General features: G+C 37.6%; 1 protein-coding gene across 5 annotated transcripts in view; it reads left to right on the top strand.

The window, feature by feature from the left end:
• HMGN3 (high mobility group nucleosomal binding domain 3) overlaps positions 1-12,763 on the top strand; it is a 34,633-nt gene that overhangs the window by 14,791 nt on the left and 7,079 nt on the right. For all 5 annotated transcript variants that reach the window (XM_055274194.2, XM_055274193.2, XM_055274191.2 and 2 more), the window contains exons 2-3: positions 6,069-6,119; positions 12,518-12,547. In XM_055274194.2, the coding sequence (XP_055130169.1) occupies positions 6,069-6,119; positions 12,518-12,547 (81 nt within the window). The remainder of the gene's footprint in view (positions 1-6,068; positions 6,120-12,517; positions 12,548-12,763) is intronic.

A 12,763-nucleotide genomic window follows, 5' to 3' on the forward strand; every position in this document is an offset into this window, starting at 1 on the left:
GTATAAGTGGTGGGGCGTGGTGGCTCACACCTGTAATCTCAACACTTTGGGAGGTCGAAGTGGGTGGATCACCTGAGGTCAGGAGTTCAAGACCAGCCTGACCAACATGATGAAACCCCATTTCTACTAAAAATACAAAAATTAGCCAGGTGTGGTGGCAGGCACCTGTAATCCCAGCTACTCCGGAGGCTGAGGCAGGAGAATCGCTTGAACCCAGGAGGTGGAGGTTGCAGTGAGCCGAGATCGCTCCATTGCACTCCAGCCTGGGTGACAGAGTGAGACTTCGTCTCAAAAAAACAAAAAAAGAAATTTGTAGAAGTGTAGTCCTGTATATGTATTACTCTGTTTCTTCCCTCTGTCACTTGACATTATAATGGAAGGGTGTACTATGTCTAGGTATATTGTGATTGCTGATATATTTGGACTTTTTATGTTTTCTATTCTTTGTTTTCCTTTGTTCTTTACTTTCCTGCTTTTTATTAGTAAATATGTTTTATTCCACCCCTCCTGATTTGGAAGTTTATAGATCCTATTTCTGTTCTTACATTTTTTAATGGTAACTTTAAATTTTATTTTAACAAAGTCTAAAATTACTCTCTGTCTGTATCATCCTCCAGAACAAAACCAGGACCATAGTATCCTTTAACTTATCTACCGACCCCACTTCTATTTTTCATGACTGTTATTGTCTAAAGCTGTGCTATATGGTAGCCATTAGCTGCATGAGTTTATTAAACACTTAAGAATGAGGAGCTGAATTTGTTATTTAATTTTAATAAACTTAAGTTTAAAAACTGATATTAGAATCGGTGATTGGTAAATTATAAATGTTTGGAACAACCTGGGTGAAACTACTATAAATTTTATGAATTCTAAATACAGATTAGATGTTCCTGATAAAAATTTAGCATTCGAATAAAGAGGTGCTCTAAGTATAAAACGAACACCAGATTTTAAAGATTTAGTACAAAAAAGTCTGTGAAATATCTCATTAATCTTTTTTTGCATTAATTACAGGGTGAAATAATAAAGTTTTAGATCTATTCAGTTAAATAAAATATTAAAATTAATTTTACCTGTTTTTATGCTTTTTTAATGTGGCAATTGTGTTGTATTTCTGTAGGAAAGAACTGCTCTAGAATTTCTGTTGTAACTTAAAAACACAATAGGTAATGTTATTTACAATTAGTAGTTAGATTTATTAGTATTTTTTTTATGTTTTTTTCTTACATGGTTTTCCTTCCTTCTAGATTCGTTTTTCTTATTACTAAATTTGATCCTTTAGTAATAGATTCTTGTTGAAAGAAATGCTTTGTTGGAAGTGAACTCTCTTTATGTTTGTATTCTGAAATGGCTTTATTTTGCCATCACTCTTGAATGATAGCTAGGTATAGAATTCTAGGTTGACAGTTTTCCTCAACTCCTTGAATAGTACTCTATATTTTCATACATTTGTATTTGTTGTTGGAGAAATAATTCTTTATAGGTAATCTGTCTTAACTCTGATAACTTTATGAATTTTTCTCATTTTCCTTGATGCTTTATAGTTTTATTACAATATGTCCTGTTGTATTATTTTGTTTGTTTTGTTTTGTTTTGTTTTCAGTTTGTTCCTTGGTGTGAGTGTTCAATCTGGAGAGTCAAGACTTTACTTTGGGAAAATAGTCATTATGTCTTTGCCTTCCTACTGATACCTCTTTCTCTGCTTCTGAAATGCCTATTAGATAGTTGTGGAGCTTCTCAATTAACCACATCACCTAACCTCTCTTTTGTTCATCCTTCTGTTGTTCCTTGTTGCATTCTTAATTCCTCAGCAGTCTATGGCAGTTCCTACTGTGTCTGGTCTAGAGTTTATCCATGTTTTGAGTTTTTTATTTCAATGAGCCTGCTTTTATTAGCTTCAAAATTTCTATTTTGTATGAATCAAAAACATTTTAATATAAAACATACATACATATATAGTATCTAAATAAATATTATTTACATAATAATAAACCACCATTTAGCTTAAGAAATATAACTCTTACCGATGACTATGTCTTTCCCAGTCAAATTACCCTCCCTTTCCCCAGCAAAAGGTAACCTCTGTCATGATTTTGCAGTTATCATTTGTTATGCTTTTCTTTATAGACTTTTCTTGTATTTGTATTTTCAAACTTTATTTAAAATCATGCCATGACTTCCCTTTTTTGCCCAGCATTACGTTTGTGAGATTCATCTCTGTTGATGTGCATACCCATAGTTCATTTGTGTTCACTGCTACATATTATTTTATTATGTACCACAGTGTATATGTCCTTCTGATGACATATATTTAGGCTGTTTCTACTTTTTAATTAATTTTAGCTAAGTATATATTTTTTCAACATCCTTTTATTTTCATGCTTTCTATATCCTTGAGTTTTTGGTGTCTCTTTTAAGTATCATATTGTTGTATAAGTGTTAGTTACTTATATTGTTTATTATTTTTAAGTCTTAAAATCTGATTGAGCAAGCATTCCTTCCCTCCCCACTCCCCATTGTTTTCCTTCTTGGGGTGTGCCAGAAGGGATAAGAAATAAAGCCTAGGGCTGGTACAGGGTGAGAGAGCATATAGGAGTATCCTCGGCCGGGGGCGGTGGCTCAAGCATGTAATCCCAGCACTTTGGGAGGCCAAGGCGGGCAGATCATGAGGTCAGGAGATCGAGACCATCCCGGCTAACATGGTGAAACCCCGTTCCTACTAAAAATACAAAAAATTAGCCGGGCGTGTTGGCGGGCGCCTGTAGTCCCAGCTACTTGGGAGGCTGAGGCAGGAGAATGGCGTGAACCCGGGAGGCGGAGCTTGAGCTTGCAGTGAGCCGAGATCGTGCCACTGCACCCCAGCCTGGGGCACAGAGCAAGACTCCGTCTCAAAAAAAAAAAAAAAAAAAAAAAAAAGAGTATCCTCACATAAGCAGCTTCCTTAAAAGGCACGAGAAACTAACAACAAAAAGTTAAAACATCTCTTGCAGAGATGGATACATGCATGAGACCTTTTATTTGACCATGATTTGGGCCCTCTTGACCATTCTTGGTTCAAACTGGATTAGTGTCAGCCTGTTGTGTCCTGGAGAGTGGGGCAAGAGCCCCCTTTGCCTTGGCAGTCCCTGCATCCCATCTAACTCTCTTCATCTTTCACATCCACCTGCCAGAAGGTTGAAGTACATCTGAGATCCCCTATATCCCCCCCCAACCTTTTGTTTCCCTCCTTTCTATGTTTTTATTCCTCACAATCCCTTGGCGCAAAAAGCTTTGGGTTTCTGTTTTAATCCCTTAAAACCATGCTCTCTTCCTTCCTGTCTCCGGCCTGTGGCTTAGTGTTAATTGATGGACAGGGTTATGTGATAAGACAGCTTATAATGGTAGGTCTTTCCAAAATAGTCTACCTGTTACTCTGTGCAACAAAAACAGATAACCAGTTTGCAGGGAATCTGGATGTAAGGAAATGTGCTCAACTTCAAGGCTCTGTTGAATATAGTTTCATACTGTATAATTCAGAAGACTAAAGATCTTTTTTATTGCATAACCTCTGTATAACAATTTAGTTTATGAAATGCTTTCTCCAGTATCTCATTTGATCATAAGCAGTACCCGTTGAGTTAGCTGTCATTATCGTCTATCATTCCTGGATGAAGAAGACTGAGCCACTGTGATCAAGTCACTGTCCCAGATCATACAGCTTCTAGGTATAGAGCCAAGATTCAAACCAGGTGTCTTGAGCTCACGTCCTGCATTCATACCATTGTATCACACTGATCCCCGGTAAAGATTGATTGTTCCTGACTGCAGATGTATTAAATGCTTGCTAATAGAAAGCCATTGTGGGAGATTGCTAGAGAAACAAGCTTTGCTAGCTCTTTACATCCAGAGCCTTATGTTCATTCGTCTGAAGGCATTCACATTTTCAGTGTACCTGCTTTTTTCATGCAGTGCCTTTCCAAGTTTCTCTTTTTTGAATAATTTGCATCCCATACAAACATTATTAGTTCGGTGTTTAGAGATTGAACTCCATCATATTGCCTGTCACTAATCCACTGCATAGAAAAATATGAAAATAATGTCATTAACATCAGTTTTTCTTATAATAGCCATGTACTGCTGCTTTAACTGCCTATCAGTTATAGGTAGAGAGTACCCTAGACTGAAATCTACTGAGTGGCCTGACAGGTCTGAATGAAAGCCCAGCACTCCCAGACAACCAAGGGTCTGTTGTGTGGCCAGAAGGGTTGAGTTTGTAGCCATGGAAGTGAGCAAAGACCAGTGGTCCACCTAGGAATTATCTTCATATGCTCAGACTAATATTTTGCCATCTCTACCACAACTGACTGATTAACACAAGATCTATAAACAAAATATTCCTGTGCAAGAGAGTGGGGTACAAAAAAGAGAAAACTGTTTCTTCATAATTGAGAAGGTTCCATGGAGGCGGGGAGATGGTTAATTTGGAAACAAGAGAGAGAAATCCATGACATGGGAGGTTCTGGAAACAGGGCATATGATAGGCTATGGGTAAAGGGCAGCTCTAGGGAATAGAGAAAGGTCACTGGGTCCTTTGCCTTGAAGAAAAGCTTCTATCTTTCCTAAAGACTTTTATGTATACTTAGGACCTTTGTTTTGCATACATCTTTATGACCTAAGTTTTTGAATTTAGCATTATTTTATGTGGACTTTTCATGTATTCACATCGCCTAACTTTTTAATTCCATTCACTGTTACATAAATATGTAAATAAGTAATAGTTTACTTAATCATTTCTCTATTATTTACTGATACATGAGTTGCTTCCACTTATTCCATATTAGAAATAGTACAAATAAAACCATATTTTTACAAAAAGTTTCTTTTTTTGAGTCCAGGTTCCAAAATTGAAATTACTAGGTCATCATATTAGTCCTCTGTGTCTTTTTCATATTGCCAAGTTGTTCTTTGAAACGATTATATTAATTTACAGTGTCACTAGCCTCAAACAGTGGGTTTTATGATCTCTTGAATTTTGTTCTCATTTTATCAGATGAGGCATTACCACATAGCTGTTTTATTTTGCTGAGCCAAACATCGTGTCAAATGTCAGTTTGCTATTTGTATTTTTTTCTAACAGTAGCTCTATTCAGATCAGCAGCCTATTTGTGCCATAGAGACTGAGTATTCACTTTCTAACTTTATGTAGTTTTAAAATGTTAAATAGTCTAGTTTTCTAAGTTTTAAAATGTTAAATAGTCTAGTTTTCTAAGTAGTTTGTTTTAATATTATTTAATAACTCTTAGCCAATAAAAAATATTGGGACATGTGCAGTGTCCAATAAATCCAAAGTATATTTTACTTTAAAATAGAAAGAAAATGTGAGATAACATTTTTCCCATAGTATACACATCCTATAAAGGAGTCAGGTTTGAGCTGTCACAAGAGGAGGCGGGTGCTGCCCCAGGGGATGGATCAAAACCTGGAAATAAATCAGCTGGGGGTGGCACATAGCCTGGCTGTCATGCCAAGGCTGGGAGTTTAGTAGAGATGCTGGAGTTGATAATGGAAAAATAGTAATCTATGATAAATTTGTCAGTTCATATCAAGAAATGGGCTAGAAATCAAGGCTAGGCAAGGATGGGATGAAAATGTGCTTTTGTGGTTGGCCTGGGCTTTGCCAGCATCCTGCCCTTATCTTAAAGGAACGGAGTGACTGGAACAAGCAAATGGAACAAGAGGGTGGCTCCCAGGCATTCCTGCCACTGACCTCTGGCCCCTGTTCTTTAACTGGAATCATCAAAGATAAATGAAAGTCGCTTAGGGTGAATGCACATCGAGGACAGGGAATCACATCGTTCTTTCACCATTTCTGCTTTTAAAGTCTAGCAGTTATGCAGCTATCTACCGTGTGTGTGCATGCATGCACGTAGGTGTGTAAAAGACATACCCTGTTGTAATTTACTTTTTCTCTGCAAAAAAAATCTGTTGGCTTATCTTGTCCTGGGAATGAGAGAACTTTTTAAAAACATTTTTCTAACGTGTGTTTTTCAATTTAAATACAATTCACTGAAATATTTTCTTTCTAGTCTCCAGAGAATACAGAGGGCAAAGATGGATCCAAAGTAACTAAACAGGAGGTAAGTATATCTTTGACATCCTATATTTAATTATTTACATTGAAATGTTTAATATTGTTAGGATTGTCTGCATCTGAATGAAATGCGGACAATCGTATGAACAAAGTTTAACATGAATGAACAAGATTGTTAAGACTACATAAAACAGCAATAAGTGTCTATATGTAGTCTCGCTTGGCCTAGGTGTGTTTCAGTTGGTTATATTGATGAGGCATTTTCCACTTACTGTGTTGTTTATGTTTCTACCTGTCAGCCCTGCTTTCCGTTAAAGCAGAAAGTGAGAATTCCTTCTGGGCAAAGAGTAAGATAATAGGTAAATTCATCAAGGAGAACAAAGTCTGCCTTTCACAGCAAGAAAATGAAAGACTGTTGATCTCATAAATTCTATGCTCCAATGAGTGGATTATAAATCACTTTTTAGGTTCTGAATATTTTGCCTGAGAAGGATCATCTCTAAAATCAAAAACTATAGGCCGGGCGCAGTGGCTCACGCCTGTAATGCCAGCATTTTGGGAGGCCGAGGCGGGCGGATCACAACGTCAGGAGATAGAGACCATCCTGGCTAACACGGTGAAACCCCATCCCTACTAAAAATATAAAAAGTTAGCCAGGCGTGGTGGTGGGCGCCTGTAGTCCCAGCTACTCGGGAGGCTAAGGCAGGAGAATGGTGTGAACCTGGGAAGTGGAGGTTGCAGTGAGCCGAGATCACACCACTGCACTCCAGCCTGGGTGACAGAGCGAGAGAGACTCTAAAAAAAAAAAAAAAGAACTATAGAGGGATACACAATATGTCAAAATATTAAAGCTTTTTTTTAAAATTGGGAACACTCTTAGGATACTGGGATAATTAATTAGGCAATGATTCAAAGATGTTTTGTATTAAAATTCAGAAACCTCCAAAAGTCTAGAAACTTGGAAGAGATTCTTGGATTTGACCATCCACAGTTATTATTATGAACCTCTAAAAAAAGATGGGCTAAACAGTAGGAAATGAGATATAACTTTGATGACAACCATTCCCTTTGCACAGGGCTTTAGAATAGGTGGAAAACTGCAGCTGTTACCCTTGAACTTATCAACTAAAAGGGGTCATGAGTGAGACAAAAACAATATCTAGTTACAGGTTCTTTGATTGGGTGATTCATAATGTGGTTAATAATTCAGAGGAGTTTATTGTGATACCAAAACCCCTGCACAAGATTTGTACAAGGAAATTCATTCTGCCAAGTAGAAAATCTTAAACAGAACCTATAAAGAAATAACTTAAAAGCAAAACAAAACAGTCTGTCCCCATCATCCATGTACCTAGTATTCACTGTTTGACAGAGTTTGGAATAATCATGAAGTTTGTCATCCAAAGCAGAGTCACCACACACATGCGAGAACCAACCAGAAAATGATAAATGCTTGAATTTTCTTGGGAAATGGCAAAATGTGATTTTTAGAACAGTTGGCTAAGTATAACTAACCTTAATGTTTTTAAGATTTGGACACCAAAACAAAAGCATTGGGTTTTTCCTTAGGGACTGGCATTTAAATTGATTTGTCAGTCAAAAAACCTAGAAATACCATGGCACCCAGTAATCTTTTGATTGTCTTCCCAATTCCACTACACCAAAAGCAAATCAAGCTTGTGAGAATATATATATAAAGGATATGTGTGTGGTTTTCCTTGTACAGCTGTCTTATACATTTTATTTTATTTTATGTTATTTTATGTTATGTTATGTTATGTTATTTTATTTTTTGAGATAGCATCTCACTCTGTCATCCAGGCTGGAGTGGGGGAGGTGGCAAGATCATAGCTCACTGCAGTCTCGATCTCCCTGGCTCAAGTGATTCTCCCATCTCAGCCTCCAGGTAGCTGGGACTATAGGTGCATGCTACCACACCTGGTTAATTTTTTTCTTATGTTTTTATTTTTAATTGTTTTTATATTTTATTTTATATTATTTTTATATATTTTATGTATTTTTTGTTGTTAATAAAAATGGTTTCTAGACAAGCCTCCACCTGTCATTTAAGCCAAGGCCAGATTAAAACTCATGATAATGTCTTCAGGACATCAACACAGTTATTTAAAAAGTGAAAAGGTCAATTAGTTTGCTGATGGTTTCGGGTAAAAACTGCCAGTGTATTGATTGATTGAGTTTTTTTCTTTCCCACTGGATTGTCATTGGGAATGACAGTTATGTCATTGAGTATGCATCATCTTGACTTTAGTGAATAGATAACAGTTACTAAGGGGAATTCTCTTGAAAATCCTCTTCCACTGCCATATTAGAAGGCATTGTGCAGAAGATAGTACTTCAGGGGACTTGCACGGTAAATAACCAAAACAATACATTATAGTCATTACAATCAACAGTTACAAACCCTTTTACATCCATTATATTGTCTGGTCCATATAGTAACTCTAAAATGAGAAGAAGGCAGATTATTCCTCAACAAAAATGTATAAGCACCTATAGTGCGCCAAGCACTGTTCTGAGCTCTCCAGACCCACAGTGAACAAAAGAAGCAAAAATCCCTGCTTTCATGGAGCTTCCTTTTAGTGGGAGAGAGAGTAAAATAAAATGATTGAATATTAGCTATGAAGAAAAACAAAGTAAGGAAGGAGAATAGTGAATGTCAGAGAAGTGCTATTTTTGAGGACAGATTGGCAGATGTTATCCCTATTTTAACTAGAGCAAAGTTCTCAGAGAAACATGATTTTCCCTGTGTGTTAGAACTTGTAAATAACAGAACCAGGAAAGATATCTGCATCTCCTGCTCCAAAATCCGCTATCCCTATGGCCCTTTTATGGCAGTCCTAAAAATCTGGTAATCCAGTATCCATTTTTCTGTCTTTTCTATTCCCAGCCAAGGCTCTGAGGTACAAACTTTTCTACTTCCCAGTTTTGAAAAGAAGGTAATTTCTTTTTAGGCTTTTTTTTTTTTTAGAATTAAAAGCAACTTGACTTTTGGGTTTTGCTTGGAGGTACGTGGTCAGGCTCAGGAGCAAAAACATCTCATAAAAATAAAAATACTCCCACATTTCAAAGGAATAGTCCATGTGTTTCAAGCCGTATCCAGCAAAGTGCAGTGATTCTATTGAATCTAGCTATCCCTGTGTACTTTGTCATTGGGAGGTTAGACTTCCATGTTGCTTTTGCAACCAGGATATTAAAGTAGAGATTTCATGTCTTTCAGAATAGGCTTCACCAGAATTTTCTCCAACCTAAAGGATGATCATGACTATGGGATGATGCCTATGGGATAATTCCATTGTGACCAGCACCTATATACCGTAGTGACAAACCCTCACATTTGTCGTATCTGTTTGTCATATTTATCAATGATGACTTTTCATTCTAAAAGCCCTCCTTCCTTCCCTGAGAGCTAGTAAAATAATTGGATATTGGCAATTAAGGAAAACAAAGCAGGGAAGGGAAATAGTGAATGTCAGAGAAGTGCTAAGGAGCAGTCTCTGGACCACTTTTCCTGAGGATTCACAATTTAAAAAAAAAAAAAAGAGAGAAATTCTTAATAGCTTTTTTTTCCCCTAGTAGTCCCACCCAACAATCTGAGTCTCAGATGAGCACTTCACATGTTAGTGTTTTAAAAAGGAAAAAATAACAGTCTAATCTATTTCATATCCAATAAATATAGTCCAATAGTTGTGAAAGCTGATGGAACTTTCCAGGAAGGTGTCCATACTTGTATGCATAATCAGTACTGCTGACTGTTGAGTGAAAGGTTCATCTCAGCCTCCACTGTTTGCAGTGAAAACGAAAATCTCTTATGATGGCTACTGGGAAAGAAAGTGTAAGAAGTCTTTTTTAATGGCATAGAAAGAAGAGCTGGGAAATTGTAGGTAGCAAGTCATAAAATGATTTTATAATAGAAGATAGGATTTTTAGGGACTGGCTGGTTTAGACAGCTTAGGCTTTTCTTTTCTTTTCTTTTCTTTTTTTTTTTTTTTTTTTTCATTAATTTCCTAGGCTTTTTATTTTGGAACTCCTGTACTGGACCTGAATTTTTAAAAGGTATTAAGTCCTTTGGATCAGAACAGCTGTTAGTCCCTGCAGAGCAGTGCTTAGATTGGAATGTCTGGAAATCCCAAAGAGCCGTCTGGCGTCACTTAGTCTATTCGGCATGTTCAGGTATTCACGTGGAGAGGAACAGCAATGTCGCAGCTGGGGAACTTTTCACGTGACTTTGCCTCACTTCATGGAGATTTTATTCAAGACAACTAGATGGCAGATAGGGAGGCAGTTTTGAGTAATGGCTAACATGTTTGGCCCCTTTTCAGGCCCCAAGCTAAAGAGTAACTGAGTAGTGGCTCTAGGACTTCTTCCCCTCCCTACAAGTTCACAGTTGCTGTATGTTTCTGGTGCTTACCCCTTCTGTTCATCTCAACACTTATTGAGGGCCCCTGCTACATATTGGAGCCATAGAAATATAAGAGAAGGTGGTCCTGTGCAAGAGGGTATGGAGACGTGTCAGATGAGGTGAATGTGAGGCAAGACCAACATGGTGCACATGAGTTGACATCAATTGGAGAGGGAGTCAGATAAGGTTCTTTCACCTCTCTTTAGCGTGGAGACTGCCACTTTCATCTTGGAAGGTATTGTTCTGCCTGCTGTAGTTTGTGAGACGTGGGTAGTCCTTGAGGCCGCACTGAAGCTTCAAAGCTGAGCTCTGTTGGGTAATTGGAAGGTGCTCTCTGCTCCTCTATGCTCAGAAAGTACATTAAAAAACACAAGATACCCTGTTATTGCCCGGTTTACTTGAAAATGTTGCCTTCAGTATACTCAATACAGTTAACCATGCTGGGAAAAGTATTGCAGGATTTGGATCCTGGTTCCCAGGGACTTGTGGGTGCACTGTCAGGAATGCACCCTTGATAACCATAGTAGGCACTGTGGTTCCTATGGAGAATCTGACACACACTCCTCCTGTACTAATTCACAGGGCTATGTGCTGAGTTGTACACGCTTTTACTCTGTGCAGTGAGTGTATCCCACCCAGTCACTTAACCTGCACAGCCTTTCATTCTCAGCACATTCTCCTAGCTGGCCCTAAGTCCAGCTCTGATCTTTCTTCGAGACCCCAGGGTTAAAAGTATTCATGGAGGCTCTGGCCCTTCATTTCCTTCTGTAGTTTAAAGAAAGATGAGTTTAGCTTCTCTGGCTATTTTCAGCAAGAAAGTTCTTAGATGTGGAGATGGCAAGAAATATTTCTTCCAGTTTGGCCTGACTGGCTGACCTAGACTGACCTTAGCCCCACTTCAAGAATTCCATGATTCCTCATAATTATGGCATGGGTTCCTACTGACCATTTTTGCTGTCCCCCTTGGGAAAAATTATTTGAAACATTTAACCTATTGTAATGAGGCAAAGTCTGCATAAGGCAGTGAGAATTAGGGAAAGGCTTGGATTCATTTATTCAGCAAATACTGAGTTTGTACTATATGTTGGCCAGTACCGTACTGTACTGGAGATGGAGCAGTGAATAAAACAGACAAAATGTATGGAGTATTTATTTCTGGAGCACTTGTTTTAAAAAAGCAGTTATGCTTTTAGAATGTGAAATCCCTTGGGGAGCCACCGTAGGTTGGATGGTAAGTAGAGTATCAATTTTGTATGTTATTGAAATGCCTAGGACAGTTCTGTTAATTCAGATTTTCTTTTCAGGGTCATTTGCTGTTAACTTGTAACATCCTTGAAGAAAAAAAGATTTCCCCAAAATATCAATCTCTACACAGTTTCTCTGTAAATTTTCTAAACTTTGAAATTAAAAGAAAAAATTAATGCACTTTAATTCTAGTTAAATCCTTTGAACATATACTACTAGATAAATGTGTTTGTTTTGTTATAGGTAAAAGGAAGCCTTTCTTGTTAACTGCCAAGATTTGTAGTCATTTTCATTTCTAACATAGCAGCAAGATGGGGAACTCCTGCTATTTTGGTTTCTACACAATTGCATAAGTCTCTTCTTGTATTAACTTAAAAGCTTTAGTTCCATTTTTAAGGAGCTGGAGTCAGACTGAAGACTGGCTCTTAAATAGCACCTCAATGTTCTTGCTGTTGATTTTGTCATAAAAGTAGAGGTTTTAATTCGGGATAAAGCCTAAGTTGATCTTCATTTCCCTTACTTACTCACCACACCCTTAGCTGGGAGAAGCCGTTTATTTGAACAGTATACCTACCCCTTTTTAGAAACACTTCCTCTTGAGTGCCATCGTGCCCAGGGGACTTGGGATATGTTTCACTGTGCTTACCTGGAGAAGGTGATGGGAATCATACATTATAGTCATTCAACAAAATAAGGTATATTAAGAATAGATTTTTAAAAATCAACTTCGTTTTATATAATCACCGAAAAATATGTATATTTTTCCATTCCCTTTGTAGCCCACAAGACGGTCTGCCAGATTGTCAGCGGTAAGTACCTTAGAACCACTTCAGTGTTAGTTCTTATGAGTACATGTTCCCTTTGTCCAAAGTGAAGCAGCAAAAGGAAGATTAACATGGTTTCCCATGAGCTTATTTTCTTTTTGAAAATCACCTAGGGTCCTCATGTCTAGCAAATTTGACCAGTGTTGCCAAGCAATTCACTTGATCAAATGTGTCAGAAAAACAGTGGCCAGCCCCCTTACG

Source organism: Symphalangus syndactylus, chromosome 4 (assembly GCF_028878055.3).
Source record: "Symphalangus syndactylus isolate Jambi chromosome 4, NHGRI_mSymSyn1-v2.1_pri, whole genome shotgun sequence".
Lineage (NCBI taxonomy): Eukaryota > Metazoa > Chordata > Mammalia > Primates > Hylobatidae > Symphalangus > Symphalangus syndactylus.